The 22,249-nt window shown below is 47.9% G+C and overlaps 1 protein-coding gene across 7 annotated transcripts in view; it reads right to left on the bottom strand.

Annotated features, from left to right (window-relative positions):
- Window positions 1-22,249, bottom strand: part of MN1 (MN1 proto-oncogene, transcriptional regulator) — a 290,178-nt gene that overhangs the window by 248,807 nt on the left and 19,122 nt on the right. The window contains exon 2 of one of the 7 annotated variants that reach the window (XM_080405668.1): window positions 325-5,847. The exons of the other annotated variants lie outside the window; for them this stretch is intronic. Coding sequence (XP_080261794.1) covers window positions 5,663-5,847 — 185 coding nt within the window. The 3' untranslated portion in view covers window positions 325-5,662. Of the gene's footprint in view, window positions 1-324; window positions 5,848-22,249 lie in introns of those variants that run through there. 7 annotated transcript variants of the gene reach the window in all.

Genomic DNA, 22,249 nt, shown 5'->3' with positions numbered 1-22,249 from the left:
CCTGGCTGTGGGGCTGCACCATGAGCTGCCGGGGCAGGTGGTCACCCTACTGCAGGCAGAGAGGAACCTGCAGAGCCCAGGAGCACCAGGAACAAACCGCGTCCCCACACCTTCCTGTGGCCTGTGGCTCTGTGGGACAGCCCTGCCGGCGAGGGAAGCCAGCTGGAGTGAGGATTTCCCCAGATCACAGGCAAAAGTTGTACCAACCATCACAAGGGCCAGGGTTTACCTGTATGTGAACAGTATTGCTTCACTTCTTCATGTCTCAGGGGAAAAAGGACCTACTACAAAAATTAACAAACGTGGTATGAAATATACAATAGCCACCATTAACATCATATTTATTGTTATTTAGTTGCTCAGTAAAACATATACAGATATGTACAATATGCATGAATACAGAAGACTGCACTTTACATATTTAAAAAAAAGGAAGAAAAATAACACTCAATTTCATGAGCTATTGTCACAGTCTTCCAACCAAGCATTTCAGAAATGAATTGAACAAGAATAAAAAAAAAAAAAAAAAAGAAAAAAAAAAGAAAAAAAAGATTACAGGATTGCTTAACACACAGCAGAGTCAAGTTTTCATATTTTACATGTGCAATAACATTTTTCAGAAGAGTTTGCTATGCAGTACGGATTACCAGTGTTTTGAGTATTTTTTTTTTCTTTTCCAGGAACCAAATTTAGTACAAAGAAATAACATTCTTTTGCTTAAGGCTGTTTTAAAGCTGTTATATTCTTGGGTAGCAAATAGTGATAAAGTTGTAACTGCCGGAAATCACAGCCTGCAGTTTCATCAGTCAGGATCTATGAGCGGATGGACTCAAACCAACAATTCTAATAGAGAATTTCTAAGACAAAATTAGACTATTTCCTCCATTAGCCTTAAGCAATAAAGGAGAAACAATTCTATAAAAATGGGTTATGCTCTTACACACCATCCATTGAACAGCTGTGAATCTAGTAGTTGAGAAAACCTTACACTGCAGCTTAACAAAAATAATCAAAATTCGCCAGTTTTGTTTCTGTCCGCATCTCCCCCCACCTTCTCCAGCCCTCCTAGCAGCAGACGCGTTTCGCTGACCTGTGCTCACCTTACCCCTTCCTCCGTTTGCCTTACCATTGGTGCCTGGAAGCCCGATACAGATTCCTGGTGTGGGAAGGCCAGCCAGCCTCAGAATGACCAGCAGACATACAGTATCTGAAACAGTCCCTAAATGACCCAGATGACGTGATTCTGATGCTCATTCCCTTCCACCATAACCACACAATGAAATCCTTAATTAAATAAAAATGAGTCTAAACCCTCTCCCACTGATGCTCTAAAAACCGAGCTAGAATAGCAGAGAACTAGTAACCCTAGGGAAAAGTGATCTGGAAAAAAATCGTAAGAGTATTTAATAAATAAAGCCTATTCTTTCCTTTTTTTTTTTTTTTTTTTGGCAAAGAGATATTTTTATCACTCCTCCCAATTTAAATGCAAGAGAGATTTTCCTCAGCTTGCCACTACATTTTAACTTGAAGACGAAGTGCAGAGTTTCTTTCAGCAAACACCAAAGGAGTCAGCGAGCTGGGTCGGGAGGCCAGGGATGTCCATGCTCCCCAGCACCTGGGCACGGGGCTGCAGGGGAAAGCCGAAGCCAGGCGAGGCAGGGAGACGGCTCCAAAACAAATGTGAAGCCCCATTTTTGCTGTTGTTCACAATACAGATTGTGCACCCCTTAATGGCACATCTACCACAGGTCCTTGACTTTTTGGTACAACACCCCTGCTATCTGGAAGCCCTATAGGACAAGCAGGTGTGAGTTTACGTTATTCTGGCTTTACCCACTCATTTGGGGAATATGTGGTTCTTCAAATTCCATCCTCTGCTGCCCCAGCCCACCCTCTGAAGGAAGCAAGCCTCGAGCTGTGCGGCTCAGCAACAAGGGCTGCGAGCAGAGGTCAGACCTCGGGTTCAGCTCAGCTCTGCCACCAACGTGCCCCTGACCCAGCTCGGGCTGACACTGTCTGTGCCTCTGTTTCCCTCTCCACAAGAGTGCAACTTACCTCTTGCACAACAGGCTTTTACCTACAGCTCTCAAACATGCCTCAGTTAGAAGTATTATTAATATTCTGAAAATTAACTCATTTCAATTCTTACCATGTAGGGCTATGCTGATATTTTATATATGTTAAAAAAAAATAATCAGTGCATTCAGTGCCAAATTAATAGAAAAAATGAGCACAATGAAATTACTACAGGTGACATGAGCTTTGCAACAAAGTTGTAGCCTTCAGCATATGCTGCCAGTACCAAATACACCAGGTTATGAGCATGAAGTGATGCTCCTCCTGGTCAGTCATATGTACCGTTTCTGTTCTGATCTTTGGCAAAAAGCAAAGGAACCATGAAAACACAGGTTGGTCGTGGCATTGCTCACAGCTGCCCCAGTAGAGCTCCCAACCTCTCCTTTTGTTCAGTTGATAATGTTACTTAAATTACACAAGATCAAATGGGCAGGAGGTTAGCAGGACGGCATGTGACCATGCTATCCAGCAAAACTACACAGCAAATTAAGGTCCAGCAGACAGCCAACCACTGTTTTTAACTCCTCACAATCTAAAAATCCCGTCCTACTGCTGCAGCCACCTGGGGCCAGCAGCGCCAGCCACGCAGGATGACCCGGGGCAGCCGTGTGCTGCAGCCCCGCACTTCCATGCTGTACAGCTCAGCAGCTGAACACACGGCCCTGGCTTCAGTACAGCCCGTCCGCCTCATTTCATAGGATTCAAAACTGTTAGAGGACTCCACTGGTTTTTAAGGAATTGCTTGCACTTTGTTTTTTTTAAGCAAGGAAAAAAGTTAAATTCCAAGTGGAGGGGAACAGCAGCTCCAGCAGAGGAGCACATGCTGCAGAGAGCAAAACAGAAGAAAAGGGTGGGTGAGACCAACAGAGTCACCACATTACTACTTAAAGAAGGATTTCTCTTTAAAAGCGATCTGAAATCTCTAATGCAGTGTTCACTGAAAGGTCTCTCCCTGGTAGCACAGGGTGTGCATCCCTGACCTCAGGAAGCCTGAAAAACCTGTTCTCTTGAATACAGCAGGAAAAACTAAAAACAAAGAGGCAAGCCATCGGGGTTGCACTGCTGCGGGACAGGAACGTGCCACCCAGACCATGAACTCTTCCTAATTTTCCAGCTGTAAGTGCTGAAACACGGTATTGTATGTCTAGGCATGAGTTTCGCTAGGGTTACTCCAAGACTCACCCAGCTGGGATGGGTGGGAGCTGCCGGGACAGGGTGGGAGCTGCGGCTGAAGCCACCTCAGCAGTGCTCACCCTGGCAGGCGCCCCAGCCCTCAAGTGCTTTGCTAGGCAGGATTTAAAATTAATCACATATTTGGGTGAACCGGGACTTAAGAAATCACAGGCACAGAGGCACCTTGCAGAGTGGGGGTTGACAACTATTCTACCAGGAGGTATTTTACTGGTGATGGTGCTGTTTTATTGCAGGGACAGGGAGGAGCTCTGAGCTTTCGGTGGCGCACGCGCCTGCAGAAGGTACAAAGCATCCCATCTTTTTGTTCCAAACCAAGCGGGTGCGAGGCATCTCCACAGCCAATTGCCCCAGGAGGGGCAAAAATCCTCATCCTCGTGGCAGCTCCAGCTTCAATAAAAAGTAAAATAATATTGAACATCAAGGTTCAAAACTATCCAAATTTATCCAAAGTCAAGTCACTGACCAGACCCGTAAGAGGAAATCAATCCATGCACGGTTAATAAGAGCACATTCAAATAACATTTCCAAACACTGCGAGTCTCTCTGAAGCCACACACAACCGAGTGAGGATTTCAGACCATCCCGTGCCATTGGCATTTTAGGCAGAAATTCCTCTCCATTGGTGTCTACTGAGAACATCACTTCAAAATAATTAAAGGCCCAGCACAATCATCGAAGATAAAATACAAAGCAGTCTTCAAACTCCATCCCTTGAGGAGGGACACATTTTGTGAATTCATGACAGGAGTAATAAATAACCCTAGAGAGGCCGACCTTTATTTCACAGCTAAAACCTAAATCTCCCGTGGTGGTATTAAGCTTCAGGGAGCAGAGGAAAGCGAGCTGGCCTGCGCGGGGCGGGACGGCTCGCGCTCCTGTACACAGAGGATACACAAATAATGCACAGCGTTACGTAAAACCACAGTAGTGTCGGCTCATCGTGTCAGTCGTGTATTTATCTGGTCTGCTTCCAACTTTCTTCTCGAGTGAGTATTATCTATCACCAGCAGGGAAGTATGGTTTTCCTTTTATTGTATGCATCCATAATGCTGTTCTTCAATGCGTGGCAAAAACGGGGCCTCAAAGTTCAGGAGGGTCTAATGTGGGGTCTCCCTGCCCTGGCAGATCAGGCAATGCTGACCCTGGGAATACAGACCCCTGGGTGTCCCTCCCCGGGCTGTCCCCCAGCTGCTGCCACTGCAGTGGGACGGCCGTGGCAGGAGCCGGGGTGCCCTGCAGAGAAGCACATGGGACGCTGGACCCCGCTTCCCATTGACAGCATCTTCCTTCAGCTAAAAAGGGGTGACAAATGGGCAGGGTGCAGCTGTGCCACCTGGCAGGGCTTTGGGGACACCGGCCACAGCTGGCGATGGACCCAGCCGCACCATGGGTGCCAGCTCCTACCCTGGGACACCGTGACACCATGCCACAGCACAGTGCACACAGGAGGCATGCGGTGCCTCCGGGAGATTTTTCTTCTCTGGCAGTGATAAAGTGGGAACTGTGGGAGCATCACCAGGACCAGGAGGCTACGGCCATGCTGGGGAGCACAGCCCGCCCCTGCTCGCAAGTGGAGAGGGAGCCTGGCCATTCCGTGGGGGAGACAATGGCTCTTAATTATTAAGCAAACTTCCTGTTAGACTTATTTAGAGAAACTTCTCTACACCTTCCCCAGCTGTGCCTGAACCAGCCCATTCATGACAGCTCTGTCTCTGGGCTTCAGCAGGGTAAATACAGGAACGAGCGTCCTCACCTCGCTGGGGAAGGCAGAGAGCAAACAAGGCTGAACATTATTAATAACAGAACATCATTTTCTCAGGAAAGGGCAGGCTCGTTGCCTGAATATTCAACAGAGCATTAACTGTTTGGTTTGTATGTGACTGGCAAAAGCTGGGTATCAATATAATATATAACATAATGATGACCATTTTACTTTAACCGGCGTTTATTCCTGAACTGCTGTTCTTCAGGATCACCATTGTAATAAGCACTGAACAAAGCAAAACAAAAGGAAAAAAAAAAAAAAGAAGAAGAAACACAAAGCAAATGAGGAAGGAGGAGGAGGAGGATCTTTGTCTTATTATGACATACGTGACTTGGACATACGCTGAGATGAAAAAGGAAAAGGCCTCATCTATAAATGTATGCCAAGGTTACAGAATAATGGGAAAAAGTGGTCTAGCAGGAAAATCTTAAGCAAAAGTGTGCTAACTGCAGAAGGGTTAACACTGGTAACATACTGTGGCAGAAGATTAAAAAAAAGTTGAGGTTTACTTTAAATTAACCCTTTCCAGTCCATATGCCACTAAGCAGGTACCAACCTAGAAAAATAGTCCACCTAGCAGTAGCGGCCCTTTAAAATTAAAAAGAGAAAAAAAATAATTTCTTTTGTTCAAGTCAGGGCAGCCACAAAAGTCCCAAATCTGTTGGAGATGTCCGAGTGCAGGGACCTCCACGTCGGCACCGCAGTCCGGCCCTTCGCCTCGCCCACGTCGTCCGTGCAGTGGACCGAGAGGCACTGCAGGTGGCTGCCAGTCTGCGCCGTGGCCGAGGTCTTGCTCGGGGGAAGGTCGTGGGCTGGAAAGGGTTCACAGAGAGAGCGTTAGGAGGAGCGTGCAATGCAACCACAGCAACTCACACAACCGGCAGCATGTGGGAAGCGTCTTCGCACCTGCCTCTGCCCCGTCAGCTCGCACCCCAGCTCTGGCACCCATAGCGTCCCCCAGCTTGGGGACACAGCACCACCGCCACTCGTACAGCTCCCTCTTACCCCGCAGTGAGCTTCTCGGCTGAATTTTTCACTGCGCCAGAAAACCAGCAGAAATATTCTCTTTCACATGCACTTGCTTTAAAGTAAATCAGCAGTATGTCTGAACTCTGGGGATGCACACACGGCTGATCAAGTCTGTCCTGGATGGCAGCACAATGGGGAGTTTTCACGCCCTGCACACCCTCCACTATTTGAAACCGATACTGAAACCTCCCCAAACCAGCCCCGAACCCTCCAGGTCATTCCTATCATCAGGCTCTTACAGGCACAGGCCTCCCTGTTTACCTCTTTTAATGCAGCATCATGGTAACACTTTTCTTATAATTTCTTTGTTTTAGGACTTCGTATGATTTTTAGCCACCATTAGTTTCTGCTAACCACTGAAAGAGTTTAACTTGAACACCCTAAAGAATGTCCCTGGCTTTTTTCCTATGATTTTACAGTTCACACGAAAAGTAGCTAAAACTGTTCCTTCCAAAATATATTACCACGTACTCGTGACTCGTTCCCACTGTCACTCCACTATTTTTTCTTGCTTCCATACTTTCAAGTAATCTGTTGCAAATACATTTTTCTCATCTTCAAAGTCTGCCTTGGTGCCCGTGCCCTCTCCCTGCCTGGCACAGCCAGGGACATCTTTTTTTGATAGAATCATAGAATCTTTTAGGTTGGAAAAGATCTTTAAGATCATCAAGTCCAATCGTTAACCCAGGACTGCCAAGTCCACCATGCCTCTAAGCACCACATCTACATGTTTTTTAAACACCTCCAGAGACGGCAATTCCACCACCTCCCTGGGCAGCCTGTTCCAATGCCTGACCACCCTTTCCATGAAGAAATTTTTCCTAACATCCAATCTAAACCTCTCCTGGCACAACTTGAGGCCGTTTCCTCTTGTCCTATCACTTGCTATCTGGGAGAAGAGACCATCACTTTCTTCCTCTCTGAAATCAATCACTTCTTCAGTTCTTCTACCACTCTTAATCAAATCACACAAAAAAGCCAAAATGCAAATCACACCCCAAACTTCATCCCTCACCCTGTAGCTCCTCACGTTATCAACAGCCCCTCCACGGGGTCCCTCTCACAGACCCTCAGGAAGGGCATGGCAGTGACTGGTGTCTACCCTGGCTGGGACTGGGCAGTCCAGCGGCCGATGCAGGCTGGGGCTTGCTCCTCTCTCCCCGCTCGGAGCCAGCCTGCCAGCCCCATAACACAGAAAACTCTCGTGGAGCTAATGCACCCCCAGGAATGCCGCTGCTTCTGCCAGGAAGGATGCCCGAGCCCATGCAGACAGCCCCCCAGCCCTGAAAGAAGGGCTTTTTGTAGGACAAAAACAGTGAGTAAATAGAAGAACAGTGCAAGGCAAGAACAAAAAGCCAATAACATCTTGACAGCCAGCCTGTATTTCTTCCCATCCACCATTTCGTTCACATTCACCCAGAGCACAAGAGCAGACGTGCTACAGCACTAGCAAATGCAGGGACCATAATTTCTGATAGACCCTGAGAGTTCCCGTGGCGCAGGGCTGAGCGTGATGCTGGAGTGTGCCAAAGATGCCAAAAAATGGCTGTGAATGTTTAACCACCTTAAGACTTTACTTCACATCGTCTTTCTCATGTTCCACAAAGCTGAGCAGTGCGGATTTACCACACTTCATGGGGCAAGTTGTATTTCTTTCACTTAACCAGCTGCTACACCAGATACAAAACAGGAACTGAACAGCTTGTTACACGATCACAGTGACACTAAAAAATAATCTTAAACTAGTCTGCAAGTCCCTGATTTAAACTGGAAAATGCTTTTAATGCTTCATTATAGAATGTCAGAGATGCTCATATTCAAAACAGTATCATCACACCATACAGAGAAACTAATTAGAACCTGGGGACACGATGCTATAAACGATGGGAGAAGGCACATGGCTCCAGGGCAGTGCTGCTGCCTGCTCAGCCATGCGCTGCATTAGTGCAACCACGTGCAAAATCAACACAAAGCTCTGTTACACACCTCAGCCTAGCACAGCCGCGCTCTGGGTTTGCATTTCTGTAAGATACCCTCCTCCACTGCTCGAATAAAGAATCCAACATCAGCAGGTCAAAGACGCTCACGTTCTCTAAACTCCGAAGTCGATTACAGTCCCTGTAGCTGGTGTTGGGGTTTTTTAGGCAGTTTGGATAAATACGCAGTACTGAGCAGAGCTGAAGCACAGTTCGCTGCATGATACCCAAGCGCAGAGTTTCGGCAGCAGAGATGGCATTAGCACAGCCTGCCTTTGCACCCATGTGGGGAGCTTCTACCTTTCCTTCCTGCTACCCCCGAGCCCCATCACATCTCCATGTCAGCATTTCAGCTCAGCCCTTCACAAGAGGGCCATGGCCGTGCTGCGGAGCTGCCCCACTGGCAGCGCAGGGCAGGGCCACCAACGCCACACTGACATCATGGTGTCACTGTGGGACAATCACAGGGCAAAAAAACCTCTCTAAATAAATGCCATTTGATGAAGTGTTCGATTTAAACTTACTGTCCTGAATGTAAATACACCTGAATAACTTTACATTTATAAAATGTTTTGAACTCAAATGGGATTGTACAGAGAACTGAGAAAGGGAAACATTTTTCTTATTTGTATTTGTTCACGTCCCTTGCAATGCACACAGTACCCGATATTTTTTATTCTTGGGTCTCCCTGACTGTACAGGACATGCTGGTCTCGGTACAGGAAAAGCCAGCGCCTTGAGATTAGTCTCTGTGACAGCAGTTTTCTTCCTCTGTTGCAGAGAAAGAGGAAAGTGTCCCACTGCTGAACTGCTGCCACGAGGGGCCCAGAGATCTCAGTGGTGCTTCTGCAAGGAGCGTCAACCATCAGGCTGCAGGAGACCAGCCGCTGGGCTGAGGACACTGGCAGAAGAAACAGAGAGAGCGCATTCCCGGCACAGGACCTGGCGCCCGGCTACACGTGCCCGGGCACACAGCTGGGACCAGAGCCAGAGCTCTGCCGGCACGGGCAGCCGCATCTCCATCGGCTGTGCAGATGCCACCGACACCCGGAATGGATCAGGTCCTCAGCCAACAATGAAGTGAGGCAGTTCAAATGCCACAAGCATCTCAAGAATAAAAAATCAGGCTTATTTACTTGTAAACCAGCAAATTATTCCTAAAACATTTGCTGTGGATAAAATTCAAAAGCAAACAACTGACAACGGAATGAATGCAAAATCTATCCTGCAGTGCTGGATTCGTTGCCTCAGAGGAAAACCCAAGTAAACAAGGTAAGCAGGATCTGATTCTAGGTTTGCCAAGTCAATGCTGATTGCCACTGTCCACATGACGCCTAACTCAACACCACTGTGCAGGAGCTCAAGCTCTCTTGGTCTGCTGTTAAGGAGCACAGAAAAGGATGCATTCAAATCCAAAACAAAAAGACTTGCATTGGCACAAGTGTTCTCAAAGCCAATTTAGAGGGAAACACTCTGTGCAATTTACTTTTTTTCAATACTTCTGTCTTAACAAAGCTATGATGCTTCTCTGAAAAAAACTTTGTATTAAAAAATTAAAGGTGTGCTGATCCACCTGATGAGAATTGTCCTTAAGCACGAGATACTGCCTGATGGTTGTCCAAAACAGTAACACTCTCCCTTCCCTGCTGTCTCTCTGCCTCCTTCAAACCAGCAGTGCCTCAGCAGGTTAAAATTAGTCAGGTAACGCAAGATGGTGTCATCATGTCACTGCCTCGCAGTTGCCAAGTTTCAGATAAATCACTGTCAGTTATGAAGGACACCTAATTGGAAGCAAGGAATTTTCAAACAAATTATGTTTAAACTGCACAACTGCCTCTATTAGCAACTACTGGAAGAAATCCACGTTATTAATAAAAGCAATTACCCTTCTAATAAGAGCCATCCTCCACACCCAAGACCTCGAGATGGTCTGGGTGGAGACTTCCTCTCCAAACCGAAGGATGTGACACAACAGAACCTGGGACAGATGCAAGTAAAAACGACCCAGCTGGGAAAGCGTGTGCTGCTTGAAAACAGCAAATGTTGAAGTACAGATAAGAGATAAACCGTCACACGTAAGTACACAATGTGTTCACATGGAAGGCATGAAACTCAAAGCAATAAAGCGACCAAAGACCAAAAGGAGTCTGTCTGGGAACAGCTCAGCCGTGACGGTACCGTCACCCCGAAGGGTGATGGTTAAAGCACGTCCCGGCTGTGGCAGCCTGTGCCTCCCATATGTGATGGTGGGTGCTGAGCTGGGGAGAACCGTCAGCCTGCGACTGCAGCGGGGCTCCTCCACCCGGCGCAGCTAGCACCCCCTCAGCCGCAGCACCTTCTCACACACTGCAGCCGGGCAAAGTCGTGGTGGTCCCAAAAGTCAGTTACTGCACGGATCCAGCTTAAGTTTCTAGCACAGGAAACTATTTCTTCCTTTTACTTTGATTATACTGGCCCATCCTACCGTACCCTGCCCAGAGCAGCAAACCCATCCTCTGTATTTCAGAGGAAGATAAAGATGAGGAAAATCCGGCCCCGTGTACCCCAGCCAACTGTGCAAAATTGCTCACAGCAGAGAAAATTCCTGCAATAATCACTGAATGCCCTGGAAGTTAACATGGGGTTTGATTAGTATTATTAGCTCAGCTTGCGCACAGGCACTTCCAAGAGCCAGCCACAACATCGGGAAGAGCTGTGTGGCTATGGCGAAAAAATATTTGCAAACATTCATTGGAACATGAAAGTGAATAAAGTCCAGCCATTTTCACAGCCCTTACACGCTTCTGTACAGCTACTATTCCAGCAAGTTTGTTTATTGCAGTTCAAACTGCATGTTTTAGGTAAATACTTCAAAATATCCTCTGAATAGCTTGTAACATTCATCAGTTACAACAACATACAAAAGCAATGTTAAGAACCGTTTCAAGCAGTTTGGAGGAAAAAAATGCCAGGCTGCTCTCCTTTAGAGGGACAGACGCACACAGACAGCTTCACATTCCCAAAAGACTAAAAGAGCTTTTTTTTTTTTTAGAAAAACAATATTAAAGTTTGCTTTTAGGTAAAAGCCACACATTAAGCTTTTGAAGAGGCTTTACTCACACAAACACATTTCAATCATGAAGTCCCGAACAAACGAGCTGACAGACAGAAAAGCACAGCCCATGAAAGACTCACCCAGCCTTTCTCCCATGCCCCGTATCCTCTGCTCTGACCCTGCACATTTCCGAAGCTGCTCTTTCATTCCTCCGCTCTACTTTGCAAAGGTATGCATGCCTTCAGAAAATAAAAGGTTGCTGTTTGTTTGTTTACACAGCATTAATGGCAGCAGGGCAACTAACACAGGACCCTGGCAGTAGCAAGCAGTGGGGACACAGGGAGAAGACAAGGAGTTCTGCTCCACCAAAAAATCCAATAGACACACCACAGACTGCTTTTTTCACATCAGCTCAGGAAAACCACATTTCTCTCCAGTGAGATTAGATCCTGACACTCTCCTCCCTCCTGAAGACACCATGTATACATAGACACCTTCAATCCCTCCAGTTTCCTTCTCACTCCCTCTTTTTCCTTAGCCCACATCAAGCTGCTATGTAAAACCTCTTCCCTCATGTAGCATCTTCTTAGGCACTTTATAAAAATAGGTGTTCTCTTAAATGTGACGATTCCATCAAGCATGTGCAAACCCCGATGTGTCCCGATTTTTAGGTAAGCTAATCCCAATAAAAATGAGTTCACCTGCAATGCTAGCACGGATTACGTGCATCGTCTTGTGACAGAGGAGATTAAATGAGGGAGGGATGGTGTGTAGTCAAGGCAACTGCGGATGCTACATGGAGGCACGGGAGTTTATGCTGCTCTTCAGGTGTTGCTCATGCCGTTCCTCTCATTTTTGCCAAAGCCACCACCACGAAAAGGAATGGGAGGCAGTGACAAGCAGGAGCAAGAGCGCAGTCACAGTCTGGTAGGGGTCTGGTTGGGAATGGGTTCCACTCCACATTTCAGCGTTCCTGTGAGATTGAAGTGACAAACAGGAGGTGAAGATCCCTGGAACGGCTCCTTGCCCCAGGGCTCATCCCTTACACTTCCTCACTGGCTCTGACAAAGCCTCGGCCGCCCGCGCAGCCCAGGGTCCGGCCGCCCAGCACAGCACGGCCCTGCCACCGCCGCCCTCGATGGCCAGCCGAGCGTGAAGCCCCTGGATTGCTACTGATCTTGTTAAGGCTAAATCACAGGATTTGGCCAAAAACACTATATTCCCTGATCAGAGATCAGTTTCCCCTCTACCATCTGATAAGCACTCCGAAAGGATGCGTTAATAGGCTTCTGTTCACTCTGCACCCGTTAAGCAGAGGCCGAGCTACCATAAGAGGGAATAGATTTGAGTAATGATCTCTTATGAGGCAGCAAACCTACATATAGTGTTTAAAATTATTCCCTTAGGACAAGATGTTTTTCACCAAATCTCCCACATGACAGTTTGACATATTGGTTCAGGCACATAGCTCCGCATTTGTACACAGTACAGAATCATCTTTTTCAGTTTTCAAGAAAAATAAGGTCTGAAAACATTTCATGTCTCCCTGCACACTGGACCTAGTCTCCACAGATTAATTTACTCCTACAATGGTACTTTTAAACACAACTAGTTCATTTGTGTTGATAAACAAATAAGCCACCTCCTCCCTCACCTCTGTAGCACTGACAAAACCCCAAACAAAGGCATTTTCTTGACCCAGGAGTACCAGTAAGCACATGTTTTGCATTTGTTTATAAACACAAACATGGCACCTGCCACCTGCTTACTCCATAAACTTGCACCACTTTCACCTCTGGCAACCTGTACCCTGCTATGGACTGGGTCTGTCTCTTTTTATATTAAATGCCTCGGGCAAAGGCTGTCTCTGGCTTCGGACCCTGCAGCACTGAGCACTCCGCTGGCACTCAATGCAAAGCCCCATCCGCTCCATTACCAAAAACAACTTCTTACTCTGATTTTACTCCTTCGTTTATTTTGTGTAACCTGTGCAATTTTTAAAGCCCATAAGATGTTAAAGTCACTGCCCTCCCCAAGATGAACAGAATTAACAGAAGCTGGAAGCATTCACGGTTAAGATGAACAGCTGATGCCAAGGACTCGTAATGGTGAGCACAGGTGAAATGGGAACCAGGCGATTGCCCTCTCCGCCAACCAGGAGGGCTGTGCAGAGACCCCCCAACTCCCCAGCATCGGCCACATCTCACTCATTAACATTTCAAGAAGTCATTTGGCTCGGCCAGCCCGTAGATTTATTGCTGAGACCCAGCCAGCTGAGCTGCACTGTGAAAGCCTTTCTCACAAAGGAGGGAAGGCTCTTTAGCCAAAAACGTGTGCACAGCACCGAGCACCGTCCCACACCACTAGTATATCCCACAAACCAGGAATAAAGCATTTGGCTTTGCTGCAGCTAGGTAAGACACCGCTCACCTTAAAGACAAGGCAAGGCAAGGCAAGGCATGGCCATCCCCACTCGCCGGGGCTGGGAACACGGCACATTTACCCTTAACAGTGGTGCCCATCCCTCTGTCAGCCCATCAGGTCTGGCAACGTCCTCACACCCTCAAAGTCTCTTCCTCCACAGACAGCATGATTAATTAGAGGTGCCCGTGACTCTAAAAGGGAGCATGTATCAGCCTATGCTGCAAAGATGTTTATTTTGCTTTCAGTGGTCTCAGAGCTGGCATGGAGCTCCATCAGTGCTCGCTGTTTGCACAGAATTTACATAACAGGAGACACAGAGTGCTTGCTGAGAATACATATTTTTCTTTTTTTCTCCCTTGACCTCCTTTCATGCTACTCTTTTCACCAGGAGCAACAAAAGGATGAGCACACCACGACAGGGAGGCTGCCCAAACCCACAGCAGTGTTAAGGGTTTGCTGTTAAGGCTGTAGGTTTACAGCCAGACTGCAGCATCCTACCCTACAGCTCCAACAGCAAGCTGGGGCAGATATCACTCCAGGACAAACTCAAGACTGTTGGCCACATGCCGGTGTCTGAAGAAACTGGTGAAAATACTATTAAGTAGGGAAAATGCAAACCCTATCAGTGGAAAAGGTGGCAGTCATCTTACACGTAGCATGACCTTGAAGACGCAGAATGAATGATGTGCGGATGAGGAGAGCGACATTGCTGTTTTAAAAAAAGTGTTCCCTCCATGCTTCCAGGAGGAGACGATAACAGGGGAACCCGCAGCTCCCCATGGTGCTGCCCACTGCCCAGCAGGAGAGCAACACGCGTCCATGGCTTTACAGGGAAGTGTGAAACTGCCTACATCTATTGATTTCCCTGGAACCTACTGCTGAATTGCTGCTTTCCAACTCTACAGCTCTCCGAGAAGAAATACAAGTCTTGTGTCCAAGGGGGAAGCCAGAAGCTCCACACCTTCGGACAGCACCAGCTCCTGTGCCCTGCTAGACAGCCACGGGGACAACGGACTGTTTTTAACTCATATCCTTCCTTTCTTTTGGCTACCTTCAGTTCCTCTTTTTGGTTTAACACATTAACTCTCAGGCTGGCTTCACTGCAAAATACGCAAACGGCAGGGGGCCATGTGCCTGCCCCCCTTGCAAAGAGGCCGATGTTGGGGGTTTGGCTCTCAGATAAAAGACCATTCTTGCAAACCAGGTCCCATCACAACTACAGTGCTGCGGTGCCGCTTTCTGCCAGCCTGCTCCTGCCATGCCCCACGCAGGCAAACCATAGCTCATGTGGAACGGCCACTAAAGCTGAGGTTCAGACGGCCAAGCTTTCAACCATAGCCTAAATCCCACCCAACACACCTCATGGCCCTGAACTGCTGCTTGGGCTCCCCAGAGCCATCACCAGCACCATGCTCTCCTAAGCTCTGCACAGTATGAGAAGCTACAACCCTGCTCAAGTGAGGAAAACTGGCTTTAAAAATCAAACCAAACCAACTGCCACCAACAGTCAAACCATTTCTGAATGCTTCCAGGAGAAAAGAAACAGGAGTCTGGCAACTGCAACCCATCCCAGCATAGTTGAATCAACACTCCCAACATTCATACGCTGCCATCCAAGACCAGCAAATCCTCTGGGAGCTCTGAGTTGTTTTCCAGGGCTTATTCTTCTACCACCACCACCCACCCACCCTAAAAAAAAAAAAGAAACCAAACACTTCTGCTCGTCTCAGAAAGGAGTTACCTAATTCTCCATCAAATTTACACTCAGGCCTGGCACTGGGAGAAGGCTACAAACAGCTTCTCCTGACCCTCCCTCCCAAAGGACTGCAGCGGTCTCAGTCATGTCCCTACCTCTGCATCCAGCTTGTAATGCAAAAAGGAGAACTCCACGGCAGGAGTGAATATTGGCTGACTGATCCCATGTTTTCTCTGCTGTTGCCGTACATCACTCACTTGCGCTAACTAAATGCGGTGAGCCTATTTTCACCGAGGGTAATAACCCACACCCCCCCGATGAGTAAGGAAATGCTGGGGTTTGCACCCAATACTTTCAAATTTATTTCATATGTGTGCTAATTATCACATGGCAGCTTTACGCACAACTTCAGCCCATGTGAAATCCATCTCTTGACAGCCAGAATGTGCGAGCAAATAAAAGGTATTTCATAAAATCCAAAGTGGAATTTTCTGCATGTACAGAAGTCATATGAAATTGTCCAATACTCCCTCATTTAACTAAAAGCAGTTCCTGGACAATGTCTAGTATTATTTCAGGAGAGGCCGAATTGAAAAAAAGATGTTACTTAAATGTTCTGCATTAAATTGCCACCTAGACATTTAACAAGGAGCTAAGCTGATTAACGGTGACTAATGCCTGCCATTTCCCTCGTGGGATCCCCTCACAGACCTGCCCTCTCCTGTGTGCACCGCACCAGTGGCCACCACCAGTCCACACCGCCAAGTGCTCACTGTCAGCCTCTGAGCGCATCAGGCTGCCTTCAGATGCATCCCGTTTCATCCATCCCCAAGCAGTTTCTTCCCCATTATGACGCAACCTTTTAATGCGTGTTGAATACTGAGAAACGGCTTGAGCTGGCCTGAGCTTCACTGCTGCTGCACCGCCACCACCTGCTTCACTCTTCACCAGGGGATGGTGCTTGAAAGAGCAATATTTACTTGAGCTGTGCGCTGATTCTGTAACCTGTCATATCATTTTGGTAAGTTTTGCAACCGCTCGTTTCTTCTTGAGGACACACAGGTCAAAACCAGCAGTATCACCTTCAGCCTTCTGCGAGTTTCCATGCACAGGCCTCCAAAAATAGCACGAAAATGCCCACTCACACTGGCAAGGCAAGTGGGTGTATTAATGGAGTTTGTAAAGGCAATGAATAGCTGGTGATTATGCACAGAGCGCAACAGAGGAGGAAACATGTAAATTCCAGCTTTCTCTCATCAGATTTGTGCAAGAGCTTCTACATAATTGCTGGGGAAAAAATAGAAATGACAACAATAAGTACGATATTTAAGCCCTGCATATTATGCATGGAAATCTCTATTTTCCTTAAATGAAGTGAAAACAGAATGAAAGAAGAAGATTCCCTTCAAAGAACTTTGTGGTCGCATAGTTTCAGGATGCAAATTAAGTAAGTACTTGTTAGCCACATGTAAAAAAGGGAATTTGTCTCTCAAATAGTATTGGTCTCTTGTGAGGTGAAGGCTTGGATAGAGCTGGCCAAAGACTTTTATGTGTCCAGTCGCCTTGTTCCCTACAAAATCAACAGAGGCCATGTCCTCGTATCCCAAAGACAGATCTGCATCCAGCTTGGCAGCCTGGACTGGGAATGGAGGCTCGCCCAGCTGCCCACCTCTTCCCTCCCCTCTCCCCCCCAGCCCCGCCGGCAGCTCCTGGAGGTGCCTCTGCCCTATCTATAACTCACAATTACGAGAGACCGTAACACAAAACTGCCACAGGCAAAGTCAATCTCTCCCAGGGGCCTCACACATCTGAGGCTCTTGCACACCAAGAAATGGTGATCATGTGCTTAATGCTCTGGGTTAAACCACACGAGTTCAAGGATACTCGTGAAAATACAACTGGAGTTTACCAAAGGCTAACAGTAACCAAGAAGAAACAGCATCCAGGATCTTTAGCTCTTTTATCTGGTTTATTTATAGAATTACCTTGAAATACATCCCATTCCTCTTTAGGATAGTTCCAACTGCAGTTTTGTGTCTCAGAAGTAGCAGCTTATATGAGGGGACCTGGGGGAACAGCCTCCTTGAAACCAAAAGCCACTCAAACAACTTCACCGGTCACAGAGCGAGAGGAAGGGGAGAGCAGAGACCCCAGGACAAAGCTGGGTCTCACCAAGGCACCTGCAGAGACACGGTTCAGAGACAGACACCCCCGGCCCGAGGAGCACAGAAGGCAGAGGTGTGACACTCCAGAAACAACCGTTTTCCAATCATGGTTTCCAAGTCCCTAGTAATTCATGGACAATTTCTAAAGAGTCTACAAAAAGTAACTTAAAAAAGCAGAATTCTCAGGAAGCCTGAGTTTGTTGAATAAGAGTCAAAATCTGCAGGAAAACATTCCAGTGTTTGCAAATCGGACTGATACCTGATGCTATCCACCCAAAACGCACTTTCTGGATAAATTCTTGCTAGGTCTTTTCTGTTACAGAAAAATCCCAAATTCTTGTATACCCCAACATTTATTTTGGCTACAGAAAGAGATGGAAATTTTGTTGTCACATAATGGATTTGGCATGTTCAGAAACATCCCATAAAACAGGAGCAAAGTGTGGTGATTAGCTGGGGGTCATAAATCTGATGGAGGACCAGGGTTTGTTTGAACAGCATGTTTTAAAACTAAATCTATCTCAAGGAAAAGCAAAGAAATCATGAGAAGAAATATGTAACTATGTGAAGGAGGAATGGCAGCAAGGGAAATGCATCTTAAAAAAAAACAACACACACAAAGAAACCTGGCTTTCTTAGGTACGTAAGTGCCACTATCGGGAAAAGAAAAATATAAGCTCATCTTTTTCTTCCAATTGTCACATCACTGTGGAGAGTCTTCACGAAATTCTCAGAATAGCAACGAATCAGCAGCAAACAGCTGTTCAAGCAAGGAAGTCAGGGGTAGACAGACTTTCACTGCTTCACCAAAAAATTAACTCTAAAGTTTCACAGGCCAGTAAATCAACAAAACGGGCCAGTACAAGACAGGACAGACAGTCTCATCTTCAAACCCAAAGCTAAAATACGGGCCTGTGTTCCCTTTCTAGCCATATGTTCATGAGATTTATGACCCACAACAATTTCAATATCCCTGGAAAATGAGTAGGTGGCAGACAATTAGCTCGCCCCGCTGTGCTGGCAGTTGTGGGCTCTGCCCTGCGGCGCTCGGGGAGGGGATGCCCAGGAGCACCTGCTCCCCCGGCAAGGGCAGGGGCACAGGGCTGAGCAGTGCCGACACACGGGAGCACAGCGTGTCCCTGGGGACCTCGCCGTGGGGGGCACTCTGGATAGAGAGACTGGACTTTATTCCTGTCCCATACACAACTACAGCTGCTTGTGCCAATGCTGTTAACCCGGCTGAGACTCGTTCAGCGCAGCAGCACAGGCTGCCCTGCCAGGAGGGCAGGTCCCTCTGACCGCCTGGCCCATCAAAGAAGGGTCTCCAGCAGCATCGACACTCTCCCCTGCTGCACCGCTCTCGGTCAGCAAGTTAACAGGGGATGGTGGAGGAAGGCAAGTTTAAAGCAAATACTGCACAGGTGCAGCGCTAAGCGAGAGGAGCGCAGGGTGCACAGGGAGGTGGGGAGCCCCTCGCCAAGCCCCGGCCCCACTGGGTGCACCAGGTGGGGTGACAAGCAGCGCCCTCGTCCCCCTGCCCTGAGGGGCTCTCCACACGGCAGGGTTGTCAGGGGAGGACGCTGGCACAGATGGCCTCATCCTCCCGGACACAGATGACACAAGTCCTTTACTCACGCAAGTTACAACAGAGAATCGTGCTGTGGCACATCCGCCGCCCCTATACAAAGCGGTTGTGTAGCACAGAACACTGCTGTTAGAGTGAGCTGATCAGGCAACAGCTAAATAACCTTCCCAAGCACGGGCTCTGCAAGGCCTTTAAAGCTCACGAACACATCCATAAAATCAGGCACAAAGCAGTGAGACCGAGACCCCTTTGTGAAAGGACTTTGCAAACACAACCTTGATGCTCACGGGGGTGAACTGCCATCGTGTGACCCCCACCCCGTCCTGCCCCTGCAGAAGGGACCGTTAGTGCAGGCAACTTCCACACAAGCACCTCACTATTGAAATAAAGCCAAATACAAGGAAGGTACCAGGTGGCAGCGTAAGGGCTACCTTGTGATCTCCACCTGCAACTGTCCCAAGCAGGGCACTGTTTGCACTTCGAGCTCTGTCCAACCAGCAGGACTTGGCCCCTCCACACCTGCTGCACCGCTGCACCCCCCATGCAAAGGCGGCACCAAACAAACAAAATCCTCTACCCCACCGCTGAATCATACCTGTCCTGCACGCAGGTGGGGCGAGACACAGGTACTACAGCTGGAGGCATGCAACCAACACTCACCAAACCCCAGCTATCACTGTGGCACCAGCCAGGGCTGCTGCACATGTAAACCACCGCGCTACACACATCTTAAAGCTGGTGAGATAGTCAGTCAGTCAGCCCAACATCAAAACTGGTTATCCTGAAGGTAAGGGCATTCAGACTGGTCTTAGGTATCTTCTGAGTGGCAAACCCCGAGTCACGCCGCTGCTCAAAAACACACCTCTGAACAGCAGCATCGCGCCCTTTGAGGATGAACGCTCTGTTTATTGGAAAACACACCGAGAAATACAGGTATCGGTAATAGCAGTGCAACAAATCATGCTGCCCGCCATCCTTCTCAGAAGTTTGGATCCACGCAGCCGCATCCTCCAGCTGCACAGCTGCCAAGGCAGATGAAATGTTGGGCCTGCTGGGCTCAGTAAGAGGGTGAGTGCAATGACAGCAGGAACACCCAACAACGGGACCGCAAGGATATATGCATGAACAGAGACTCGGTGCCTTCACGTACCCACCTTGCCTCCAGTCCTCCAGGTTTTCCTGAGCAGAAGGCAGCTGTGCTGAAAGAGTTAATCTCGCCTGGAACCAGCATATCTCCGGTTTCTCGGAAAGTCAAAGGCTGCACCATGGAGCTGGGCTGCCTGCTCCCTGCCTGACCGGCCTGCAGCCTGACCCCTGACATTTCCACTCTGCTTCTCCCTGGCATGGAGAACTTAACCATACACAAACAAACAGGTTGGGAGGACAGATAAATGGAAGACGGAGGAGGAGAAAGAGAGGATTTCTCAGATTCCTCATAATAGCCCTGATTAAATAATAGCAGCCACCACCAGGCGTGGGTGAGGGGCTGGCGTTTATCAGTAAACCCTGAAGTCTACAGCAAGACATCTCTGTTTAATTAATACTGAAAGGGTCCCTTCCCCCTTCTACTTCCCAGGGAGGTTTTAAGGATCCGCCAGTTTAAAGATACAGCAAGTCCTTTTTAGCTCTTTTCCTGACAAAACAGAAGGGCAGAAAGAGCCTGTTTCAAACCACAGCCAGGATTTACAAACTCTACGGCAAAGACTTCCATCACGTGGAACCACGGAGGCGAAGCCCACTGAGAAGGTACCTTTAATTCAATCGCACTTTACCTTCTGAAGCAACAAACTCATCAAGTAATACGATTTTACAACAACGTGCTGGAAGTGTGCACACGTATCATGACTAGATGTGGGTCTGCAGATTTTACCTGGGCTGGGGTCTCCTGCCCCTCGCACAGCATACCCATTTTCCCAGGGATAACTCTGTTCAGTGCTTGATGCAGTGCTACTGTCCCCCATTTTTGTCCAGTTTCCCCCTTATACTGGTGGCATCAGCATCATTCAGTGATGGAAATGATTGCACATACACACGGAGCAAGACAATTGCAGATGCTCTGGGCTTCCACTTAGCTCAGGCGGACCTTCCAAGGCACCTTCCATTTCAGAAGGTCCCCTGCCCTTTGATCCAAGGTGAACATCGTACTAGTGCAGCACCACAATTCAAGCCATTGACCATGAAGAGCCACAAAGCTGGCACATCCCTCCATCACTCAGCAGCAGTGGGAGAGGAGCTCTGCTTCTAGGGCACCTTCATCCCACCACTGTGCTCAGAGAGCCACAACATGCCAGTGAGCACCCATCACAGCAGTGGCAGAAACTCTTGTCCCTGGAAAGTGGTCAGACCACCAGTACACATCATATAAACTAAAAAACAGCTCCTGATGGAAGTGGCCTAGATGTATGCTTGCCAGGCTTTGAACAAGTCCTCAAAAGACAGCAGGGCAGGGAGGGTCTGGCAGCAGAGCGCTCAATCCCCAGGTCAGATAGCCACCTCAAAGGCACCCACCCAACCAAACAACCAACCTCCACATCAGCCCACCACCCAGCCAACCAACTGACCAACCTCCACACCAGCCAACTACCCATCCAACCAGCTGACCAACCTCCACACCAACCAGCCAACCACCCACCCACCCAACTGACCTCTACACCAGCCAACTGACTGACCTCCACAGCAGTCAACTACGCAACCAACCAACCAGCTGCCAACCAAATGACTGACTGACCTCCACAACAGCCAACCACCCACCCACCCACCCATCCAACTGACTGACATCCACCCTGTTGGACAGCATGCTGGAGCCATGCCTCCTCCACTCCCGCACAGCCACCTCCTCACCTAGGAGCAGGGATGTCAGACCACAGAGCTGGCCAACAGAATGGCATCACCAACACAGCACCAGCCTACTCATTTTTACAAATGTTTTTTCATTTTCATGGTATTTTTTTAGAAGTTGGCCTCCTTTCCTCTCTCCCCTTTCCTCAGTAACCATAAAAATGAGTGTTAATGTTTATTTAATCACTTATCTCCCCCCATTTTCTTTTCCAACATTCTTTTTCTAAAGCTTTCCCAGCTTCAGAGAATAGTGACACACGAAATGGAAAAACCTAATTTTTCACATTCTTTTTTTGGTAAAAGAATAAGCATTATTTAATTTTCTAAACCCCCTTTTCCATTCTCTTTGGGGTTTTTTTCTCCAAAAACTTGTTTAAAGCTGAATAAACTGGTGGTGGAATTACAGAGATTCAGTCTTTTTGTGTAGTGTAAGCTGCAAAAACAGCAAATGAAAAAGTGGAAGAAAA

The sequence above is a fragment of the Falco punctatus genome (assembly GCF_963210335.1).
Source record: "Falco punctatus genome assembly, chromosome: 1".
NCBI classification, from domain to species: Eukaryota; Metazoa; Chordata; class Aves; order Falconiformes; family Falconidae; genus Falco; species Falco punctatus.
The sequence above is the reverse complement of the archived record's forward strand: the minus strand, read 5'-3'. Positions and strand labels throughout refer to the sequence as shown.